The sequence below is a fragment of the Thamnophis elegans genome, chromosome 8 (genome assembly GCF_009769535.1).
Source record: "Thamnophis elegans isolate rThaEle1 chromosome 8, rThaEle1.pri, whole genome shotgun sequence".
Taxonomy (NCBI): domain Eukaryota; kingdom Metazoa; phylum Chordata; class Lepidosauria; order Squamata; family Colubridae; genus Thamnophis; species Thamnophis elegans.
This window is the reverse complement of record NC_045548.1, coordinates 66,832,273-66,857,228: the sequence shown is the minus strand read 5'-3', so window position 1 is coordinate 66,857,228 and position 24,956 is coordinate 66,832,273. Positions and strand designations below refer to the sequence as shown.

At 42.0% G+C, this 24,956-nt stretch overlaps 1 protein-coding gene across 2 annotated transcripts in view; it reads left to right on the top strand.

Moving 5' to 3' along the window:
* Positions 1-24,641, top strand: part of FAM91A1 (family with sequence similarity 91 member A1) — a 43,477-nt gene extending 18,836 nt beyond the window's left edge. Inside the window, exons 10-24 of one of the 2 annotated variants that reach the window (XM_032222565.1) lie at positions 3,105-3,143; positions 3,267-3,379; positions 4,611-4,729; positions 5,851-5,963; positions 6,171-6,257; positions 7,627-7,759; positions 9,056-9,204; positions 10,544-10,678; positions 12,844-12,957; positions 14,916-14,988; positions 15,410-15,559; positions 18,680-18,787; positions 20,944-21,067; positions 21,180-21,249; positions 22,257-24,641. In XM_032222565.1, the coding sequence (XP_032078456.1) occupies positions 3,105-3,143; positions 3,267-3,379; positions 4,611-4,729; positions 5,851-5,963; positions 6,171-6,257; positions 7,627-7,759; positions 9,056-9,204; positions 10,544-10,678; positions 12,844-12,957; positions 14,916-14,988; positions 15,410-15,559; positions 18,680-18,787; positions 20,944-21,067; positions 21,180-21,249; positions 22,257-22,463 (1,734 nt within the window). In that variant the 3' untranslated portion in view covers positions 22,464-24,641. The remainder of the gene's footprint in view (positions 1-3,104; positions 3,144-3,266; positions 3,380-4,610; positions 4,730-5,850; positions 5,964-6,170; positions 6,258-7,626; positions 7,760-9,055; positions 9,205-10,543; positions 10,679-12,843; positions 12,958-14,915; positions 14,989-15,409; positions 15,560-18,679; positions 18,788-20,943; positions 21,068-21,179; positions 21,250-22,256) is intronic. The other variant, XM_032222566.1, reaches the window with a different exon arrangement.
* Positions 24,642-24,956: the final 315 nt, after the last annotated feature.

Below are 24,956 nucleotides of genomic sequence, written 5' to 3'. Positions count from 1 at the left end.
GTTGATAAACGAATGGTTGTAAAGAGGAAGGCTAGTGCCACAGCAAGAAAACCCAACTACTCCACAGTGTTCAACTAGAGCATGGGTGTCATATTCACGGTGTCATGTTGCTATCAGATGACATTTTTTCCCTTCACGAAGCTGGGGTGGGGGTGGCCTGCACACGACGCATCCAGTCCGTAGGCTGCCAGTTTGACACCCCTGGAGGGTCTCGCACGTGATTATATAGATAGCTGAGCCAGTAAAAACCATTAAGGCAGGGGTGTCCATCTCTATTTCATTGAGGGCCGCATCAGGGTTGTATTTGACCTGGGTTGGGGCAGGGGGGCGTGGCCAGCTTGATGTAACTCTTTTGGGGGTGCCTGTGGTGGCCTGAGCACTCTGCCAGCAAAAATGGGCTCCTGGGTTACGCTTTCAGCTGTGACTCTGCAACACTCTGCCAGCAAAAACAGCCTGGGAGGACCACCTGTGGCTCTCCTGAGCTCCATTTTTGCTGGCAGAGGCACCACAGGCCAGTCCTTTGATGTTTCCAGTGTGGCCCTGTGGGTCAGATCTAAGCACCCCGCGTGTCAGGCGTGCCTCCATCAATAACCAAGAAAGAAAACTCCCAACTCCATTGTTCACGGAATTAAAATACTTTGACTGGTTATAAAAAGATAGCAGTGAAAGTAAAACAAGATCTGAGCCAGAAAGGCGCGAACAAGTGCATATCAAATGATAACCCAGGCCCCTCCCTCCAATGACACCCCCCCCCCAGTGTCCAATCTGCTACTCCCTTAGGTGTCATGTGGGGTGCATCTCCATAAGGCATCATCATGTTGGTATGCAGGATGGTTGGCCTTGACCAGGACCAAACACCGCCCACCAGCATGCGCAGAAGATGGTGAGAAGAAAATTCCCTTTTCCATATCACCTCGTGTACCATTTATTCCCATCCCAAATACCATGCCCCCACCCTCCCCATTTCTATGGCAGCCAATAACAAGCAAGCATAGCAGAGACTGACACCGCGGGCCAGATCTGGCCCCCAGGCCTTGAGTTTGACACCCATGCATTAAGGTCTTAGAGCTGACAACTTCCTCTCTATCTTCTCTCCCTGGTTGTTCAGTGCGAAACTCCAAAGCCAGGTAAGCATATTCCTGAGAAGGGAGCTTCACCTTCCAGGCTTATCCAAGTCTGTTTTTTAAACGCCAGCTTGTCTGCTCTATCTATCATCAGATCATGGACGAGGATAGGACATACCGACCTAATAGCAGCCGAATCTTAGTACCACCAAGGGTGTGATGATCTTGCTTGGGAATGAATAAGTCTCAACCATTAGATCCCACCATTCTCATGAGGAGCCGGTCCTCAGTTTCCTGATCTAGGCTTCCCCCAAAAGCATGAAGCCAATTCCTGGTCCCGACAAAACCCCTTTTATTAAATGAATGTGAATTCCTCTCATTCACATTCAGCAAAGGCCCGGCAAACAGTCTTTCAAAGGTGAATTTATGACCACAGACCTTATCTAGCTTGGAAAGCTGCCATGTAAATATTTTCCAAATGAGGTGCTGTGCAAGGAAAGACTTGGCACAGAGTCTCTGAGATTCACGGACAGATCTTCACACTCCTGAAACGAATGAACAAATTGTTTCCTGAAAAAGCCCACTCCCCTTTCACTCCTCTTTTATTTCCTATGGGAGGGGCCATTCACCGTCCACCTGTGACTTTACTCCCAAGTTGACCCTGATTTCTGAGCTGTTTTTTTTTTTCCTGGCAGCTCTGTGCATACGCACACTGGGAACAGGCTCCAGTTGTTCCTCTACCTCACTGCTGTCTAGCTCCATAGGCACCTGATCACTGCCAGACGGCCTCAGCCCGTCTCTGCCTCCAAAGCAGAGCCTCGTCCAAGACTTCCCCAGCCTCCAGGACTGGCCCATGTTTCTCCCCAATCTCCTTACTGTCCATCTCTGCTGCCAGTTCCGCTGGCCACTAGCAGGCCACAATACTTCCCATCATCTTCCACTCAATCTCTATTATGGAGGTGATGATACTTGCTGTTCTAAATTGGAGAAATAACCAGAAGAACGTGCTGCTTTTCTTTTTCCTTTTTGTACTAGTGGAAAACACTTTCCAATAGAATGTAGGATTAACTCAGATTCCTAGCTACATATCATAAATCCTTGAAATGACAGTGAAATGAACTGTAGCTCTGAAAGTACTTCAACTTTCTCCTCTGAAATCTGCCTTCACATTTACAAACAAAGCTGATTTATGCTGGATCAGACTATCAATCAAACTTTGGGCCAAGGGACCTTAGATTCCAAAGTATATATTGTGCTGCTGAACTATGGCTGTATTCCAATTCCATGAAAACCGCTGAGATTGTGAAATTGCATAAGAATGCATTTTCCATAAGGTGATGCAGATTTACCATTGTGGAGTGTATTGATATCTTAAGCCTCTGCTAAATACTTGAAATGTATTTACTGTAGTATTAGAACTCTAGCCAGTTGACCAGTTCATTGGTTGCTTTTATTTCACCATGATGAAATGTTGTTAAATATTCCAAGAAAACACTATATAATTCAGTCATTTGGCTCTCTTAAATGGTCAGTACTGAATAAGTGTGACATTTTTAATGGAGCTTTATTTATTTAGTGTATGGCAAATACATGGACTTATAGTAGTTCAAATGTTAATTTCCAGTCCACCCAGCCATTGTATGTTGAAAAAAATCAGACCTTGGACCAATGTAACCTCTTGATGGGCCATCAGACACAATGTGTTGGATATTTTGTCAAAGAGCACCATAGTCACACTGAGGGGTAGAGGCAAGACCCCACTTAAACAATGAGTCCTGGGAGACACCATGTTGGGTACGGATCCTGTTCCGAGTTGACCAATGCTGGTGAGGAAGGTCAAAACCTGGCACATTTTGTGTAGGGTCATCTACGTAGCTGCCAGTATCTGGGCGTTCAGCAGCCCATTTGGCTTTCCATTGTGGGTTGATGTCAAAGTTGTTAGACAGCTGTTGAGCGAGTTGTAATTTTGTTGTCATGGAGCTGATGTAAACGAACACACATTATCATTAGTAACCTTTACTTATTTTGTGTATTTTTCAGCTAGCAAATGTCCTTGAGATTGATTTGTCGCTTGTGAAGGTAGGCCTCAACTCCATTCAATTGTATGAGCGAAAAGATTAATTGTTCTATTGCTCAACGTCTCTCTCTTTTTCTCTTTCTTAAAACAACTTGCTGATAAAAGGATCGTGTTTTCTTTTCCAGAATGCTGTTTCCATGTATTGCCGGCTAGGGTTTGCCCATAAAAAGGGTCAAGTAATAAACCTGGATAATCTTCATTCATCATGGCGGAACGTTCCCTCCATAAACAGGCTAAAGTAAGTATAAAAATACAATTTTACACTGAAAGCAGAAGAGGACGATTTCCTCAGCTTCCTACCTCAGTTTTACTCTGTGTTTGTTTGAGCATTTATTCAAATGCTGTTCTGAAGCATTTGATAATACTCAATAATAGTAGATAATACTCAATAATATGCATAGAGCAAGGCTTCTCAACTTGGCAATTTTAAGATGGCTGGCTGGAGAATTGTGGGAGTGGAAGTCCAGGTGTCTTAAAGTTGCTAAAGTTGAGAAATACTGGTGTGGAGAATTGTGTACAATGTTTTAGATTCAGTTGCAAAAAGCTGCTTCAGGAAACCTTGAGGTAGAAAAGTAACTCTCGTTTCCAACTTTTAAAATGAGCTATATCTTTCGCCCGGATTGCACAGTGGCCCTGTAGTGATTCCAGAAAAAGACACCGTTGCCTTGAATTGGAGTCAGGTGGTAGCTTTATGTTCTTCTAAAAGCTCTTGATCTTTTTGGAATCAAAATATTTCTAAAAAGTGGATGGATATTTTGCTTTTCTACCAACTGATCAGTAGATGGTGTTCAAGGCAGCCCACAAACTAGTTGATAAAAGTTAAGCCCAATGCCATTGAAATATAATTGTGACATGTGCTAAGAAACAAATACCAAATATGGTATCCCTTCCTTCCTTCCTTCCTTCCTTCCTCCCTCCCTCCCTCCCTCCCTCCCTCCCTCCCTCCATGGCCACAAATAAAAGCCTTTGAATTCAACGGAGCCTCGTTAAACTTTCAAGCACACAGCTAAAAAGGCTGCTATTCATTGTCACAAAGAAAAGGCACCTTTAAATATTTCCCTTTCCAAATTTTTTGTTTCACTATAGGAGTCAGAATTGCTTCAGAAAACAAATAAAGCTTCCCTTTTCACCGATTAAAACCAGTTCTCCAGAGAAGTCTTAATTTAATCTGTGGGTTCAGTGATAGTAAGCTAGAAGCTTGAGCAGTGAACCCTGGAACTGCAAAGCCTAAAAATGTACCTCAAATCTTTGCCGAGAGGCTGTGGACTCCTAGAATGGGATGCTATTTTGAGATGACCGTTCTGGCCAGTTTCACAACCTCAGTTACTCAGATCAGTTGCTGGAAGGGATCTGCTGTCCTCAGATCCTGCTTGTAGACTCCTCGGGAGGCAGTTGCTTGTCTTACAAGATTCCAGATTTTGATCTGATCCAATAAGGCTCTTCTATGACACGTTTTTCCCCCTTGTCAGAACAACTTTGGACCCACAGAAGATGCTGTTGTCCTGGGAGAGTGGTGAAAGCAGGAGTCCGGTACAAGAGGCCGGGTCTTCTGCCACCGATACAGATACCAACAGTCAAGATGACCAAGGTGAGCAATTTGAGTGCTGACCGCTAGTTTATCAGTTGCAGTTCATATCATCCCATGCCTCTCATTAATACGGCTGGCATCTTCTGATCTCTGCTAGCAGCATATCGCAGGGATTCTTTTCATTTACTGCAGGAATTGCAAGGATTTGTTTCAAATGTGCTAGTCTCTGGATTCAAGAGGCATTTAACGAGGGGGAAAAACTAGCAGTGAAGGGGGAGCCATTGTTGTTTGAGGGGAAAAATCAGGCAATTGATTATATTTTGTGGATGAATCTCCCTGAATTATTTTAAGGTGAAGATGTATTCTTCTTTATCTCATGCTACACCACTACATTTGTAGAACTCTGCCTGAAAGATGTGTCTTGTCTTATCTCCAGCTGAAAGCCAAAGGAAATGCGGCTTTTCTGGGAGTGTGCTAGGTTATTCAAATCACCTTACCCAAATAAGATAACACTCAATGTAGTCTCTCTGCTAAAAGAGGGTGAAAATTTGGGTGTGTCTTATACACTGAATGTAGCCCCACCCACCAGCCCCCACCCTTTGCCTCTGCCCCCCAACAATTTGCCTCCTTGCAGAAACCACAAACAGCCCGTTTCAGCTTAGCCTGATTAACACAAGGAGCTGATTGTCGGTTGGATTGGCCTCTTGACCATAAGGGGGGTAAAAAGAAAATAATACCCTGTCTTATTTTCGGGGAAACACGGGTAAGTAAGTAAGTTGTAAGCTATCTGTAGTATTTCAGGCTTTAATTGCAAGAATGACACATACCTACAGTGACATCATAGCACATCGGCTGATTTAGAACAAGGGTCTCCAACCTTGTCAACTTTTAAGACTTGTGGACTTCAACTCCCAGAGTTCCTTGCTGGCTGAGAAATTCTGGGAGTTGAGGTCCACAAGTCTTAAAGTTGACAAGATTGGAGACCCCTGATTTAGAGCGTGTCCCAATGGCTGGTGGGTGAGGGCAGTAGAGGGCGGTTCACTCAGTTTGGCAAGCTGTCCGTTACATTCTTTGACGCCACCCCAACGAGGTGGTGAGTCCAACACTAGTACGAGCAGTTCTGATTAGTAGAATTCCATTTCGATTGGTTTGATCGGGTTTTTTTGGTTTTGCTTTCCAAGGTGACACAGCCAGCGTGAACAGCTTAAGTCTGTCTACCGCACACACGAAGAGGATAGCATTCCTCTTTGATTCAACTCTGACTGCCTTTTTAATGATGGGGAATCTTTCGCCGGTAAGTTAACTTGCTCAGTCTTGATTGAACTCAACATGTTGAAAGTGTTCTTGGATTACTTTTATTTTAAATAGAAGTCAGTTTTAAAGCACTGGTTTTTCACAAACGGCATTCAAGAGGAGTTTTTAAATCTTGTGTTCTTCTTCCTGGTGCTTTTTACCTCGAATTATATCTGAAAATGAGTAACGGCGCGTTTTGGCCTTGCAGAATTTGAAAAGTCATGCAGTCACCATGTTCGAAGTGGGAAAACTGTCCGATGAATCACTGGATAGTTTTCTGGTGGAACTTGAAAAGGTAAAAAAAAAAAAAAAAAACCTGACCCCTGTGATTGTGTTAAATTTATGTTTTACTAACAAAGAAATAAAGGGAGACTAGTGTAGATCTCTAGTGTAGAATAGTATAGATTTCAAGCTATTTAGCTCTCATCAGCTAGCCATACCTTTCTAGGATTCAAACCTGGGCTGTTTACATATTAGCAATAGCAATTATATAATAAAGCAACTTATATACCGCTTTACAGCCCTCTCTAAGCGGTATTCAGAGTCAACCTATTGCCCCCAATAATCTGGGTCCTCAGTTTACTCACCTCGGAAGGATGGAAGGTTGAGTCAACCTTGAGCCTGGTGGGATTTGAACTGCCAAATTGCAGACAGCTGGCAGTCAGCAGTAGTAGCCTGCAGTACTGCACTCTAACCACTGTGCCACTGTGCTGAACAGATCACTTGGTGAGGGGCTTTGAAATTAGGCTGAGAAGGTTTGCACACCACCTCTATCCAGATCCATTTATATAGGTAAGCTTTCTGTCCATGGTCATATATACACTATATTGCCAAAAGTATTCCGCTCACCCATCCAAATAATCAGAATCAGGTGTTCCAATCACTTCCATGGCCACAGGTGTATAAAATCAAGTACCTAGGCATGCAGACTGTTTTTACAAACATTTGTGAAAGAATGGGTCGCTCTCAGGAGCTCAGTGAATTCCAGCGTGGAACTGTGATAGGATGCCACCAGTGCAACAAATCCAGTCGTGAAATTTCCTCGCTCCTAAATATTCCACAGTCAACTCTCAGCTGTATTATAAGAATGTGGACGTGTTTAGGAACGGCAGCAACTCAGCCACGAAGTGGTGGGCCACGTAAACTCGTCCAACATCAGTGTGTGACCTCACAAATGTGCTTCTGGAAGAATGGTTAAAAATTCCCATAAACAAGACTCCTGAACCTTATGGACAGCCTTCCCAGAAGAGTTGAAGCTGTTATAGCTGCAAAGGGTGGACCGATGTCATATTGAACCCTATGAATTAGGAATGGGATGTCACTTACAGTAAGTTCATATGCGAGTAAAGGCAGGTGAGCGAATACTTTTGGCAATATAGTGTCGCTATTTAGGTGGATCCAAAGCTAACCCACAAAAATGAATCCAGCAGCATTAACTAAAGTACTGAATTTTGCCTTCCATTTTTCATATGGTACAGGTTGCCCAAGTACTAGGAATATAATAGCTTCGAATGTAATAGATGTTATTTTTTTCTTTATAGAGCGTCATAGCAGCTGACACATTCCTAATCCCTGCGTTGGGAATGTTGTGTAATAACCTTAATTCAATTTGTTGTGGCAACCGTATTTGCGTAGATAGTACATATTTGTCTTCTCTTATTCAGGTTCAGAGTACAGGAGAGGGTGAAGCTCAACGATACTTTGATCATGCTCTTACCCTCAGAAACACTATCCTGTTCCTGAGACACAATAAGGACCTCGTGGCTCAGGTTTCGCAGGCTGAGCAACCCACTAATGGTACAGTGAAAACATCTGTTTTAGTAGAAAGCTGTTATTTTATGTGCTCAGTGCTTGCTTTCTTGTTGGGCAACTCTGTTCCAAATACGTGGTAATATCATTTGGGAGCGGAGAATTGCTGATGTGGTTTTTCTCCTCTAAAGATTAATTTTTGTGTGGTATTAAAATTGCAGGAGAAGTGGAATAGAATCTAACTAAGGCCAGAAAAGAATTCAAGCACTAAGATGTAGAAAAAAATTCAACACGATATAGACACTGATGTTCTGACCCAGCCTTAGCAGAAACAAGAAACAGACTCCTTGTCCCGAAAAAACCCTCTTTATTAATCTCCTGTGAATTAATGGCATTCACACATAGAAAAATCCAGGCAATAATCCTTCAAAGAGGTAACTGTAGTAACAGACCTTATCAGTTCCTTGAGATAATTGGCAGGCCGGAGCCAAAACTGTAAATTAAATTCTGGCAAGCAGTCTCTGAGGCATGAAACACCATGAGCCAAATCTTCAGAAATCTGAACTGGTTGTCTCCTACAATCACCACTCCCCTTTCCTTCTATTTATTCCCTAGTCAGAGAGGGGCCATTCAGCATCCACGTGCGCCTTGCTTCCCGAGTCGACTCCTTGTCCTCAGTTATTCTCCTCTCCTAACAGCTCTGCGCATACATGCATCTGGAACAGGCTCCATCTGTTCTTCTTCTCCACTTATCTCAGCTATCTCTCCAGTGGCTGGGAAATGTTGAACGGGCCTGGCTCTATCTCTGCGTCCGACGCAGAGCATCCACCAGAGCCTTCCCTAGACTCCAGAACTGGCCCAAGTTCCTCTCCAACCTCCTCATTATCTGAGTCTGCTGCCAGCTCCACTGGCAGCTGGTGGGCCACAACAACTGAGGGGTCCTTGGTGCTCTCTGAGCTTGCTTGTTTTCCTGCAGACATTTCATTAACCTAACTAGGTAACATCATCAGTACCTACCTAGGGTCATGAAACTTCTGTAAGAAAACAAGCAAGTTCAGAGAGCACCAAGGACCCCTCATTTCAACCCTGAGCTACAAATATTCTCCTTTATTGATGCAGACACTTCCATAAAGTTTAGCTTAGGGTTTGTCCATATATTGACCGACAGCATTTCTAACAACAGGAAGATGTTTGTGCAAATACTCTGAGAACTTTATTTAATTTTAAGAGTAAATTGCAATCCCTAACTAAGATTTTTCCTTCCCCTTTCCCTCTGCCCCTTTCACTTGTATACATGTTCGTTTGCTATCTGTATTCCAAGTGTCTTTGGCATTGTTAATGTAGGTTTCCCTCTGGATTTACTACGCTGCGAAAGCTTGCTTGGCTTGGATCCTGCCACCTGCAGCAGAGTTTTGAACAAAAACTACACACTGCTTGTCTCCATGGCACCTCTCACCAATGAAATTAGACCTACCAGCAGCTGCACCCCCCAGGTAAGCAAGATCCTTTAAACAAACACATTTTTTAAATGGCAAGGTCAAGCTAGAAGTACAGCACAACACAATGCTATGTAAATTTAAAAAGTGTTTTGTTTCTCAACTCATTCAGAATATCTCATAAAAGTCTGAACGGGTTGAGAAACAAAACACTTTTTAAATTTACATAGCATTGTGTTGTGCTGTACTTCTAACTGGACCTTAAACATTTTTTATTATGTATTTATTTAAATGCCTATCCTGCCTTTTTTTTAAAAAAAAAATCCCCCACCACTATTCATAGCCATTTATAAAGATCTGCAGTGTTTCTATTTTTAACAAACATGCACACTTTAAAAAATTTGATTAGAGCTTCCAATAGAAAAAAATTCAGCCAAGAGATACCAAAAGATCTCTCATAATAAATACCCAGGAATTTACACTCCCTGTGTATTTATTATGAGAGATCTTTTAGTATCTCTTGAGTGTTTTTTTTTTCTGCTTGGAAGCCCTAATCAGATTTGTTTTTAAGTGTTTTTAAAAATGTTTCAAAATGAGCATATTTTCTTTTCTTTAATAGATAACAGTTCCAAAAGTCATTCTGGAAAAAAAAACGTGTTGGAATATAGGACTAATTCCCACAGTGGAAGAATGGATGTTAAAGATAATGCAGTTGTCAGAGATGTGAACTGACAACCAATTTCGTTGTATTTTAGTACAATGACAATAAAGATTATACTTACTTTTGTTAATCCAAGAGAAGAATCTTACCTAGTTTTGTTTCTACTTGGAAACCACTTCTGGATTTTTTTGATTTAAATTAGGAAGGGGTGTGAAACTTTGATTTTAGGTGTTTGTGATTAGAATGATTTTGTTGTTATAGAAATCGCTTGAAATGTGTAGAAATGTAAAGGAAAAGATTAAGGTTGTAACTTTTTTATATTCTACTGCACTGAGAAAATTTACTTCTTTCCTTCCTTCCTTCCTTCCTCCCTCCCTCCCTCCCTCCCATCTGCTTCCTTCTTCCCTCCCCCTCCCTGCCATCTTCTTCCTTCCTCCCTCCCATCTCCTTTCTTCTTCCCTCTCTCCCTCCTCCCTCCCTGCCACCTCCTTCTTTCTTCCCTCCCTCCCTCCCCCTCCCATCTCCTTTCTTCTTCTCTCCTCCCTCCCTCCCATCTCTTCCTTCCTTCTTTCCCCTTTCTAACATCTATATTTTTATCTTATAATTAACAATAAAAAACACATGAAATTGTCTGAGGACCACTGCAAATGCTGATGGCAGTTGCTCTGTTCTTCCTGCTGATTCCAAATTAGCTGCCCTGTCTGCTTCCATTCTGACTTTTCCATCTTTTCACAGCATATTGGGCCAGCTATTCCAGAAGTGAGCTCTGTGTGGTTCAAGCTCTATATTTACCACATAACCGGACAGGGACCTCCATCCCTGTTATTATCTAAAGGCACAAGGCTTCGAAAACTTCCAGATATATTTCAGGTAGGTGTTCCACACTTTCAGGGTCTGAGAGTCTTCTGAAATTGGGCCTCAACTTCAGAACAACTCAACAACAGTTGCACACTGAGGGAAACTGTAAAAGTTTGAAACAACTCTGAGCTTGGTTGTTTTCTTGCAGATGTTTCATTCTCCAAACAAGATAAAGTAAAAAATGCAGCCCTGGGCTACAAATATTCTCCTTCATTGTAATGGCAAAATTGCTTCCAAATCAACCCCTTTTTGAGTTCAAATTGGGCTCTTTTTAATTCTTGCTTACTCCCTTAAAGGCAAAGGTTCCCCTAGCACATAAGTGCTAGTTGTTCATCTCTGTTTCAAAGCCGAAGAGCCAGCGCTGTCCAAAGACATCTCCATGGTCATCTGGCAGGCATGACTAAATGCCAAAGGCATACGGAACACGTTTACCTTCCCACCAAAGTGGTCCCTATTTTTCTACTTGCATTTTTACGTGCTTTCGAACTACTAGATTGGCAGAAGCTGGGACAAGTAACAGGAGATCGCTCCATTACATTGTGCTAGGGATTCAAACTGCCAATCTTTTTGATCAATAAGCTCAGCATCTTAGCCACTGAGCCACCGCATCCTTCATTAGTCCCTTACTTATTCCATTACTTCTTACCAAAATAACCTGGTGGGAATTCAAAATATTTTGCACCCCTTTGAGAAGTTATTGGTGTTTGAAATCTAGAGGATTTCTAATTCATGGTAGAAGAGAGGTGATTCCAGAGATAAATCAATATAATTAATCTAAGCCATTTATCATTTGGCAAAAGAAGAATGTTGAAAACATTGCGTTTAGAGAACTTTGAAAATGGGTTGAATCAGACTCTTTAGTGGTTTTATTAGATAATATACACTTTTTATATTTATTGTTACTGCTTTTTAATTAATAAAAAGAAGAAAAGGCAAAACACAAAGCTAACAGTGATAAAATATACATTCATTGTTCAAGAATTGAAAAAAACACATCAAAATGTTATATAATAAAATGAAATAATATGTCAAGAAACATAAATGTCATAAACTCCTTGGAGGTAAATGCAATCAGGTCTTCATTGAGTGTAGGGGTGGCATACATTTATTTTTCCAGTGCTGCAATTTCAGTTTTTTGACCATGGAGAATCTCTTTACATTGCCCAGTTATTAAATTCCATGTATTAGGTATGCAGTTCAAGAAAATATTATCCTCTGAGAATTTTAGCTTCTGACGCACAATCAGCTACTTTCTCCCAAAACTTGTTAAGCAGAGGATTATTGTAAAAATGTGTGTTTTAAAGAAGCATGATCCTTATTACATCTCCATTTACTGTTTTTGACAGTCCTTTTATATCCAAATGTAATGGAGTCCAATACCTTCTAAATATTATTTTTGGTTACATTAGCCATAATTTGAGATCCACTGAAACACTTGCAACAAAAGTTAAGACCCTTTCCCGTTTTCTAGAGAATATACCTCTAATTCTTTATATTACAAGTGTGTGTGTGTGTGTGTGTGTGTGTGTGTGTGTGTAAAGTGTATGTGTGTGTTCCAGCATAACAATAGCAATAGCAATAGCTATTCCAAATAGCTTTGGAATACCTCCAGCAATTTACCTAGGGGTGTGTGTTCTGTTAAGATACAGCCTGTTGTGCCATAAAATGGCTTCTGTTGTACTGCTGTAAAATGGCTTCTACTGTACAGTGCACTGGAGCTGGTAATGGCGTCAAAGTACTCCACAAGGGGGCTCCGTCTGGTAAGCAGAAAAATCCAACATTAGAAATTACGTTTGGTCCAGAATTTTTCCCCCTATAAATAAATATCCGTGCAACGCCGGGTTATTGGCTAGTTGATAATAGATAGATTACCAAAAAAAAAAAAAACATTTCTGTATTACTATATTAAACCTTTCCACCAAAGATAATACCTCCAGCAATTATAAATATAGCATTAACAAATATATTACTTGAAAAAGTATATTAAATAAATACAGATCAGGTTTTGCAGAAAAAGATTTAAGCCAGGTGACCAGGCTGAAAAGAGAATGGGAAAATGTGGGGGGGAAATACAGACCCTGAATTACACTGCTATAGATGTAATATAAATAAATAGATAAATAAATAAATGTCTTGTTAATTGGGTCTTAATTTGTCTCTTTGCATTTGATTCCCAGGGCTATGACCGTTTATTAATAACATCTTGGGGTCACGATCCAGGAGTAGTCCCCACTTCGAATGTGCTTACTATGTTGAATGATGCTTTAACCCATTCTGCTGTCCTGATTCAGGTACAAAGACTTATACAAAAATAGACTAAATAAGTTTGATAATTTTTTTCTATTTTGGCCAAGGTAGAAGCAGAAATATGAATAGGCAATGGGTGGCTGGTAGGCTGTTCATTTAAGTGTAGCTTATTAGAATTTCCTGGTCATTTATTATCATAGGATACAAAGGACACCTTCCAGCTGTGTTGGATTAGACACAAAATACATCAACTCAGCAAATAATAATCTCTTCCATAAAGTTCAATTTGAAAAATCATCACATTGTTTTGTATGACATGAACCACCAAGAGATGCTGCATGACCACTTTTGTTTTTATTGGAAATTGTCAGATGTGTGTAGCTAGATGTTATTCTGTGAGGCTCTATTGGAGTTGAACTCACAACTCTGAGATGACTAGATATAAACCTAATTTTAGGAGCTCTGCGGGTCCTGATGCTCAGCAGTTGCAGGACAGGATATCTTAGAAGTGCTGGATCTTTAAAATGGCTTAGAAACCAGGATACAGACAAACATTTGTTTCATTTGTATAGGTAGTCCTCAACTTATGACCACTCACAGTGACCATTGGAGATTACAATGGCATTGAAAAAAGTGGTTTAGAACCAGTCCTCATAGACGATTATTGCAACATTCCCATAATCATATGATCAGAAATTGGGCACTTGGCAAACAGCACATATGATGGCTGCACTGTCCCAGGGTCATGTGATCGCCATCTGTGACTTTCCTAGCCAACTTCCAGCAAGCAAAGTCAACTGGGGTAGCCGGATTCACTTAACGAACGTGGGGATTCACCTAACCACAACAGCAAAAGAGGTTACAAAATTGGACTCAACTCACTCAGCAACCGCCTCGCTTAATGATGGAATGTCCAGTCCCAACTGGGGTCATCATTCGAGGATTACCTGTTTTTCTAAGATGTCCTGGAGCAGGGGTGCCAAACTCAATTTCATTGAAGGCCGCATCAGGATTATGTTTCACCCTGGGGGGCAGGGGGGGCATGGCCAGTTCCACATCACTCATGTCAGGGGGGGGGCTGTGATGGCCCAAGCGCTCTGCCAGCGAAAACGGGCTCCCGAGCTCTGTTTTTGGATGCGACAGCTTCCTGCAACCCTCTGCCAGTGAAAACAGAGTTTGAGAGGACTGCCCACAGCCTTCGGGAGCGCCATTTTCCGCTGTGACAGCCTCCTGCAACTCTCTGCCTGCAGGCCTCTCAAACTCTGTTTTCACTGGCAGAAGCACCACAGGCCGGTCCTTTGCTGTTTCCAGGACAGCCGCATAGGCCAGGACTAAGCATCCTGCAAGCCAGATCCAGCCCCCAGGCCTTGAGTTTGACATCCCTGTCCTAGACGTTCCTATCCTACCTGTATTTTATACTGACAACCACTGTTAGCTCCGGCCAGCTCAGAGGCTTGGAGCTGCCATTCAGGGGAGAAGACTGGGCCAGCTGCCAAGACTCACCATCCCACCTACACAAGCTGAAGAAACTCCTGCTAACAATCCATGATTAATTGCCGGGTGGTTTCGCTCTGGGTCACAAGGTGATGGGTGTGCACATGTGCAAGTGCAGCTTATCTTAATTACCAATGTAGCTATAAAAGGTGGTGGAAAGCACAGAGTGACAGCTCTGAGAATATATTTATTGCCTTAGTGCTTTGTTGGTCAGTTCGTGCCGAAGGAAGAATACAAACTTCATTTACAAACCGTTTCTGTTTTTGGCTGGTTTCATTAACCCTTCAGAACCTGACACCACTTTGTAAAATAGCGCTGAGAGGCAGAGTGACAGGCCCAGGGTCCTTGGGAAATTTATGGGCCCAGAGAGAGTTGTCCCTGGACTCTCTGAACCCAACAACTCTTACCAATATTCCAAAATCGCAGAGGGGTGGAGAACTCAGAACCGAAAGTTGTCAGAAGGCTGCCAATTTTTTACCTTACTGTACCTCTTTATCTTGGCATTTAGGGACACGGCATACATGGCATGGGAGAAACAATCCATATTCCATTTCCACTTGATGAAGCAGAACAGCAAGGAGGTATGGTGGATTTATTTATTTATTAATAGTTCATACGTCATTAAATCAAGACAGAATTTTGTTCTTGTCACTTCCCGCTTCATGTTTCTAAGAAGCAGCCTTAGACTTCAAGTCTAAAGACTCCTGCAAAGTCTTGTATCCTGAGAAGAAAGTCTGCTCACCATCAGTAATCGGGTTTTTTTAATTATTAAAAGTTTTGACTGCACATTTTCTTTCCCTATGAAAACACTGTAAACTGAAAAAAACAAAAACGGAAATCTCAAATGTGAAAATACACTATGAGCACATCAAATCCCAAACTTGGACATTATATCAACATTCAGTAATTCTCCAAATCTTCTTTATATTTTTCCTGTTATCGGCGGTGGTTTAATTTAATACATTTATTTAATATACTCTTTTCGGGTGGGGTTATGTCTAGATTTTTCCCGTCTCAACATGGGTGTCCATAAAGCAATGAAGATGTTGAGGGAAAAGATGGACCTGCAGCACTTCTGCGGCTACATCACTATGTTGAACCCTTTCAGTCACCCCGTGAAGAGGAAGCTGAGCGATGCGTCTGAGGAAAAAGGTTGGTCCTGGCAGTGGTGGGATTTAAAACGTTTTAAGCCATGTCACGCCCACCGGTTCTGTGGACATGGCATGGCTTGGTGGACATGGCAGGGAAAGGTTACTGCAAAATCCCCATTCCCTCCCCACCCCACTAACCTGCTTTCCAGCTCCATTCTCCCATTCAGGACAATAAAAGAAGATCAGCTGGGGGGGAAGCGGGGCTGATGTAGCAACGATACAACGTGCGATCTTGAAGCTCCAAGATTGCTATGGATATCTCTGCCGCTGGACGGTCCGTTTGGACCTAAACGGCCCCATAGAGACAGTGATAGAAAAGGGCACACCCTGCTGATCCCAGGGACATCGCAAAGTCCCTGGTAGATCCAGGAGAAGTCCTTTTTTCCGGCGACAGAGAAGCAGCCATTAAAGCTGCTGAAAGTTGGGACAGCTCCAGAACGGAAGGAAAGCGGGAGAGAAAGTGTGTCGAATTGGTGAGATAAATTTTATTATTAGAGAAGAGAACACCCAAAAAGATCAAAAATAAAGTTAAAATTGAAGACAGAAGAGATTAAGGGGCAAGATTAAGCCTGAATCAACTTAGTGTGTTACTTTTCTTTAATCTTTTTATTGATGGAATTTTTACAAATGCTTCTTATTGTTTAAACTGGACTAGTTTTCTTCTTCTATTTCTCCTTTTTTAAATAATACTTATTGACTAAGACTTTTTTTCTTTTTCTTTGTTCAACGCTGTATTGCATTTTCCTTTTAAGAATTTTTCTTTTTTCCCCTAAATTTGGAATATAAAGAGGGGAGTAAAAGTAGAGGAAAAGAAGTAACATTTAGAGACTTGGAGGCTTGGAAATATTGTTTTTATTTTCTTCCTTTGAGCATTTGATCTACATTTCAAGGTCTCTGAGCTTGTTTATTGAAAATGATAGCGGGATGAGCACAGATTGTTTATAGAGGTGCTCCTCTGAGGAGCTGGACTGGAGTGAAAAGAAAGCTTGACTTGAAAGAGAGAAGATTGCAGTGAACTTGTTTGGAACTTAATAAAAAAGCCTGGATTCTATATAGTGGCAGTGTTTACTATCTGGAAGAAAGGATCAATATAGATGATGTCGCAGCACGAAAAAGAAAAGGAAGTGACATTGCAGATGATATGCAAGAAATTCAAAAAATATAAGAACAGAGATCATTGAAAAGAGAATGGAGGGTATTGAACAAAAAACAGTAAAAATAGATGAAAAAATTGAGAATATTCACCAAACGATGATGAAATACAAGCACAGATTTCAAAAAATTGAAGAAAAAGATGAACAAAGAGATAAGAAAATTGGAGATATTGACAGCAGATTGAGCGTGGTTGAAAAAGACAGAGTGGAATATTGGAATGGGAGAGCGGCAGATCAGAATTTTATCTCAGATTCCAGAATATAGAAGAAGAAAAGGGAGGAAATTTGGTAGAAGTAATGATAGAAATTCTGGCAGAAGCACCGGTGATAACCAGAGGGAAGTTGATGGAAGGAAGGGATGGAAGACGAGGGGTTTCGAGTCTTAAAAGATATGCAGTGAAAACAAGTTGCCAAGAGAAGTCTATATAAGATTTACCAAGAAAGCAATTAGAACACAAATACTACAAATGGCAAGAGATATAAGATTGCACTACTATTGGATGGATACAGGATGATGTAATGAAATGCTATAATAAAAATTAATTTAAATTTAGTTAGAATATTACGCATAAAATGAAGTAATAATAGTTACAGTCAAATAAATTATTAACAAAGATAATAATGAAATATATATATATATGTGTGTGTGTGTTATATTTATGCTGATAAATAAATAAAGGGAGACTAGTATAGATCTATTTCAAGCTATTTAGCTCTCATCAGCTAGCCATACCCATGTTGGGAATCGAACTGGGTAACTGTCTGGATGGTCTCTTGTGACGAGCCGAAGACAGAGAGTGGAAGTGTGACCTTCCTCCCATATTTGGGCATACCAGGGGTTGTGACTTTAAATATATATATATATATATATATATATATATATATATATATATATATATATATATATATATATATATATATATATATATATATATATATATATATATATGTTATATTTGTGCTGATAAATAAATAAAGGGAGACTAGTATAGATCTATTTCAAGCTATTTAGCTCTCATCAGCTAGCCATACCCTTGCTGGGAATCGAACCTGTGCTCTATTGCCTCTTAGGCAGATGTGTTAACCATTGAGCTACAGAGCTCGACTCCTTATCAGCCAGGCTGTATGTAACTGGAGGATGGTTTTTATGTTTGTTTTAAAATATTTTTTTTTTTTAAAGATCAGCTGGGAGGCAGTGGGGGTGGGCCAGCCTATTTACTCAGAATTTCCGCTACTGGTTCTCCAGAACCTGTCAGAACTGGCTGAATGCCACCTCTGGTCCTGGGTTGTCAAACTAGTAGGGTTGTTGTTGTTTTTATTTGAATCTGTGTGCATTCTTGCAAGTGGTAGAAAGATATCAGAATGGTTGCAAGATTCTTCTGCATTCGTTAAGATGTATGCAGCTAAGAAACATATTCTAGAACCTTACATCCAGGTATAACCTTTAGGTAAAGCAAATGCAGTTCATCTGTATGTTGTTGTTTTTAACCCAGGGGTGTCAAACTCAATTTCAATGAAGGTTGCATCAGGGTTGTGTTTGACTTGGGGGGGGAGGGGCAGGAGAGGGGTGTGGCTGGGGTGTGTGTGGCCAGGGTGGGCATGGACAACTCTATGGCCTCCTGCAGCCCTCTGCCAGTGAAAACAGAGCCCAGAGGGGCCAGCACGGGCAAAAACGAAGTCCAGGAGGGCTGGGCACCACCCTCCCAAGCTCTGTTTTCGCTGGCAGAGGTTTCCAGGACTGTCCTTACGAGCCAGATCTAAGCACCCCACAGGCTGGGTGTGGCTCACCGGCCTTGAGTTTGACACCCCTGTTTTAACCATTCAATCGTGTCCAACTCTTGCCAACTTTATAGGCAAGTGCTCTCCATGCTAAGCGGTCAATCACAGCATCTTTCAGTTGTTGGTTGCCCATTTTCGGGGAAACAAGGTATATGCGTATAATTTTAAGTATTGATTTTCCTCTTCAGGTGAGCCAGAGCTTGCCCTGGGCTCAGATGTAAACGGAAGCACAGAGTCCTTTGAAATGGTCATTGAAGAGCCTTACGTAGATCCTGCTGCTAAACAAGGCCCAGAAGGTAACCTCATGGAAATGGAGAAGATTGTATTATTAGGACACGGAGAACCTTAAATGGCATGACACCAGAGGTCTTCAAACTTGGCAACTTTAAGACTTGTGGACTTCAACTCCCAGAATTCTGGGAGTTGAAGTCCACTAGTCTTAAACTTGCCAGGTTTGTGGACCCCTGCATTACACTGTAGTCCATGATGTTCTCTGCAATCTCTGGGTAACTCATAACAGTGGCCCTCAACTTCTGGGGCACCAGGGACCAGTTCCGTGGAGAGAGGTTTTTCCATGGACCACAAAGAGGGTGTGGTTTTGCATGTTGCCTGCATCCCACAGATGGGACTTCGCTTGTTTGCACAACGTGGTTGCTTGCATGCCGCAGGCCGTTGCCGGACCAGGAATTGGGGACCCCGACCTATAACAAGAAGCAGAAGTTCCAGTCGTAGATTGGTTGGGCTTTGTGGTAGAACAACTGGCAGAAGGAGGAAGGGCTACATTGAACAGTTAGTCCTCGACTTACAACAGTTCTTTTAGTGACCATTCAAAGTCACCAGGATTGTTTTTCACACTTACGACTTTTGGTTGTAAATGTGTTTTTATTTTCCATTTTCATTTCATACAGTCACATATATACTGTGCATAACCGGGGCCATATAACCTTAAACAATAAACACAGCCATTCCTCTTGTCAACAATACCCCCCAAAATAGAAACCCAATGTACCTCTTCGACCCTCCATACACCCTTTCTTTCGCCCCCCTCCAACTTTCCATCTTCCCTCCAACACTTACGACTTTTGCAGCATCCCCATGATCATGTGATCAAAATTGAGACACCTGGCAACTGACTCATACTTATGACGGTTGCAGCATCCCAGGGTCTTGTGATCCCCTTTTGCGACCTCCTTACAAGCGAAATCAACGGGATAGCTGATTCACTTAACAACCTTGCTACTAATTTAACAACCGCAGTGATTCATTTAATAACACTGGCAAGAAAGGTTGTTGAATGGGTCAAAACCCAATTAACAAATGTCTCAGTTAGCCACAAAAATGTTGGGCTCGATTGTGGTCGTAAGCCGAGGACTACCTCCCTAACAAAAAAATGCAGAGGATAAATTATTTTTATTGTCTATGATGAATTTTCTGAATGCAGAGAGTGAATTATAAATCTGCTTTGAAGGGTGATTCCCAGATGCTGGTTTTGGGGAAATAATCAGAAAATGCGTTCCTTTTCAGATTTGCTCAGTTGCCCAAATGGTTGGACTGATGGTTATGGATGAACCATCAACCAGAAGAAAAATAGACAAGGGTCATGACTGCTGTTTTTCCACTGTTCATTTGAGTGGAGTTTATTGCTTGGCCTAAGCAGTTCAACCTCTTGAAGGTACAGGTAGTCCTCGATTTACGACCACAATTGAGCCCAACATTTTTATGTGGCTCAGCGAGAAATTTGTCAAGCGAGTTTTGCCCCATTTTACGACTTCTCTCGCCACATTTGTTAAGTGAATCACTACAGTTGTTAAATTAGTAACCCAATTGTTAAGTGAATCTGGTTTCCCCCTTGACTTTGTTTGTCAGAGGTTTCTCAAAAGGGGATCCCATGTCTCCCAGGAACATTGCAACCGTCGTTAAATATGAATCGGTTGTCAAGCATCCAAATGTAAATCACGTGACCATGGGATGCTGCAACGGTCATAAGTCTGAAAAATGGTCATGTCCCTTTTTCAGTGTAACTTTGAATGGCCACTAAGTGAACTGTCGTAAGTCAAGGACTACTTGTACAAGAGGAAGAGATCATCATTGCATTATTATTGTTATTACTGTTGTTGTGCAGTCGTCATTCATTAGCCTCAGTGGCGCAGTGGTTAGGCTACTTCTGCTGACTGCCTGCGAATGGCAGTTCAAATCCCACCAGGCTCAAGGCTGAGTCAGCCTTCCATCCTTCTGAGGTGGGTAAAATGAGGACCCAAATTGTTGGGGGCAATAGGCTGACTCTGTAAAACTGTTTAGAGACGGCTGTAAAGCGGTATAGAAGTCTAAGTGCTGTTGCTATTACTAACAATGTAATTTTTGAAGGTTCCTAAATTCACAGAGGTGTTTAAAAAGTCATAAAAATTGGCAGCTGAAGTCCCTTCCATTTTGCCCTTCCTTGGTATCTTTTCAGTCCCTACCACAGAACCGGAGTGGGTTCCCTTGGAACTGAGCTTCGGAATCCCACTGTTCAGCTCGGACCTCAACCGAAAAGTCTGTCGAAAGATCGCCAGCCATGGATTATGCAGCAGAGACAGGTGAGGCTTTGGTTGGATGATGCCGAAGAAAAAAGAAAGCGAAAAATAAAATGTTCACAGTTATCAGATACGGCCCATGACTCTTGTCGCTTTTTCTGTTGTCTTTTGGCAGCCTTCAAAAACTGTTACATTCCAGCAGAAAACTTTCCCTGCAGGTCCTTAGTTTTGTTCATTCATTCCAGGTAAATGCACTAAGAACAATATTCATTTATTTATTTACATGCCGATCAACTCCCAGCCACTCTGGGCAGTTCACACATTTCTGTCAGGATTTGCATCTGGGCTGATGGAGAGTCTTTGTCAGGAGTCAAAATGGGAGCATGTATCTCATGATCTTTTGACTCGAGATTCCTAGTCATCCAGGTTGTCCCAAAGGTCATGTTTTTCAAGAGGCAACTGGACTTTTCTTGTTTTTCTTTAAAGGTGTTTTGCTTCTCATCCAAGAAGCTTCTTTAGCTCTGACTGGAGGGTGGGGAATGGAATGATTGATGCTGCTTGCAGACAGCTGGTCATTTGCATTCTTTTAGAGAATTGTTAAGGCCACCTGGAGGTTTATCTGTGCCCTCAGGGTTACCTGAGTGCTGCAAGTGGGTGTGGAGCCTTCTTGGAACTGCTGAAAGGGCTGTGTTTTAGACTGGAGACAGATGATGTCTCCCCCTCTGTCAAAGAGGCCATCTATATTAAAGTTGAACAGCCCCCTCTCTACAGAGGGGGAAGCATACGGCATACAACCAGGGGTGGGATTCAGCCAGTTCGGATTGGTTCGGGCAAACCAGATGCTAATTTTTCATCTGGTTCGCCAAGCCAGTAGTTGCAAGGACGGGCCCACCCCTCCCTGCCCATCCCAGGAGTCTCCACGCGGCCCATTTTGGATGCTAGGTAAGTGCAGGGCCCGCACGGAGGCTCTGGGGGGGGCAAAAAACGGGTCTTCCAGAACTCTGAAAATGGGCCTCTGGAGGGCCTCCGGAGCCCAGGGGAGGGCGGAAACCACCACTCTCGCCATGGTGCAGGAGGCCGAGTAAGCCACACCCACCATGGCCACGCCCACCCAGCAACCAAGCAGAGAACCGGTTGCTAAAAATTTTGAATCCCACTCCTGCATACAACAGTCATCAAGTGAATGGTTGTAAGATGAGGACCACCTGTAGTCAAAACTAGAATCCTATTGAACCCCTTTCTTCTCATTTAGGAAAATATTTCAACCATGGAGTTGCTTTCAGAGGCCAGTTTTTCTTCTTCTGCGTCAAGTTTACTTTCTCCTCTAACCTCTGCCGACGCTGGGGTCCCGCTGCCTGCCAAGAACCTCATGTTTAAGGATGGTGTGTTATCGGAATGGAGTGGACGTTCTCCTTCCTCGGTCCTAATTGCAGCCATGCCCCCAGAACACGTAAAGTAGTGCAGCCTTCACAACTTGCCTTTGGACTCCTGGTAACCAACTGCATTCAACTCACAGTGCCAACCTTCTGAAACTTGTGATGCCGTCACAACACGTTCCCCTGCAGTGAAGGTGTTAATAAAGCGTGCGATGTTACATTTCAATGGGGGGAGGGGGAGGAGGAAGAAGAGGCATTCGGTCTCCCAGTTTCTTGCATGTTCTGCCATAACGAAAAAGCTTTGGTTCATTGTTGGCCTGTCTCTTTATCTCAAGACAATCGATCTTTCATTATTATTTTTTAACAGACCGTCCCCTTCCGAAGCTTTCTGATCATTGATTGAATTTCTACGCTGTCGCAAGGGATAATAGCAATTTTATATATTAGTATATATATATTAGTAATGCTGACCTTAAATTTGCCTGGTTCTTTTGTATTACAATAATACCTAAACAGCTAAAACAGTTTTTGATGTTAGAAAGGCACAAATTATACTCAAATAATGCTCCATGTCTGTGTCGGTGGTTCTGGCAACGCTCTTGAGGACTAGCAGTACGAGGGACTGTTGCCAATCTAGTCTAATTTAACTACCTGATTAAAAACAACGGTAGGAAGATTTTGGCACCGAAACATTGATGCTATTTTGTACTGGGTTTTAATCTGAAATTTTGTAAACATCTGCCAATGCATTAAGAGATTTGATTAATATTCTCCTTTCTAACTAAAAAAATCTGCTCGCCCCACGGGCACGTCATTGTAGAGTTAGCTATGCAAAAGTTTTACATGTAATGGATTTCAATCTATAAGTCCTCCTTTAGTGCGAATTCAATGTCCTGTGTGGAATTTGTCTTTGGAAAGCGCCAACAAGCATCCCAAAAGCTGAACCTGGAAAATTTGATTCTGTTCCCTTGGGTTTCCAAGCACATTTCTTCGGGCAGCTTGGGGGGGGGGGGGGGGGGTTTAGGTGAAAAGATCTGACTTGATGAACATAGGTGACAACAAGCTTTTTTTGACTGTGGACATGGTCCACAAAACCTTTGCAAACATACCAACGGTGTTCTGTGTTTTCAAAGGCGTCATAGGAAAGTTTTCAGTCAATTCTGTTCAGGGGTAACCGAGACTCAAGGAAAAGGCCAGCCTCAAGAAAACATTTACCTACCATGTAGGAATAGGCAGATAAAGGGAGATACTCGGATTATAAGCAAGGTATTAAAAAGGTAAGTCCGGTTTAGAATGGGGAAGCTTTGAGGATAAACCCTCCAGGGAATTTCCTAATGCTTCCGAACAAATTGTCGTACAGGTTGCCTTTCTCTACGGCTTTCGCTCGTTTCAGAGGAATAGATGGAGAGGGGCGTTTTAGTGAATGGCCACTACAGTTGAGGTGCTTTGTTCGCTATTTAAAACGTTAATGGAAATGATTCGTACTGGAGTCTTTCTAGAATATATCAGTGTTCCCTTCCTAGAAGGGCAAGATGAAAACGTGCACAGTGTTGTTTAATAATTAGTTCGGTAGGATCGGTAACACATTCTGTAAATGCAGTTCTGCTCGCTTCAGGATGATCTCGGCAGTTGCCGAGTCTTAAAAACGCAGCTGTAAGAAGTTAGGAATTGGAATTGTTTCCTAAAATCATTGTGGCCTAAAAGTTGAACGATCCCAGGACTTTGCAGGAAGCCTTGCTGGTTTCTTTAACTGGATTTTTTTCTTTGTTTCTTTTTAATGCAAATCAGCTGGCTCGAATGGTGAAAATGTTGGAGGGACCAAGAATTTAGAGAGCACTTATTTGACATTCCAGGAGGATATAGCAGGAAATGTTTTTTGTTTTTTTTCAAGGATTTGCTGTCCATATTTTAAAAATTAGAACTTAGGTCATTGGATATTGTTTCATTTTCTTTCCTTCCCTCCCTCCCTCGCACACACACACAAACACACCACATAATCCCCTTCCATTTCTATCCACCAATTCTGATTCTATTCTTCTGAAGAGCAAGCACAGACAAAATTTGTATAAAGAGCCCTATTTTTATCAACCTTTCTATCATTTGTCAGCATTTTATACCTTCCTTTCCCTCTTTATATTAGGATGGACCTTTAAGATTATAGTTAACACGCAACTTCACCTAAAAATGTAATTTATCACCCACCATGACAGTACTTCAAATGCCACAGCTGTTACTTAAGAACCTTGCAACCGAGAAGGAAACAAATAGGAAGAGGGTAAATATGAAGATTGATTATAGTTCAGAAGCCAGTTATTGGCCAGTTATGTTGGGAAGCCAAATTATTTAGGAAGCAGGCCCCATTTCTGGGCATAAACATCAGCTTATGATGTTGAAATCTTCAGGCTGAAGGCTCTCTCATGGAGATAATGAAGATATCTTCTGGGTTCCTTCCAGATTCGATTACAACCATCCCAGTTGTGGGTTACGACCGGTACGCCCCGGTACGGGCGTAGCAGTGCCTGCTGGGAGCACCAGGTACCATTCGGGTACGCTGCTCTGGAGGGCCCACTCGCCCG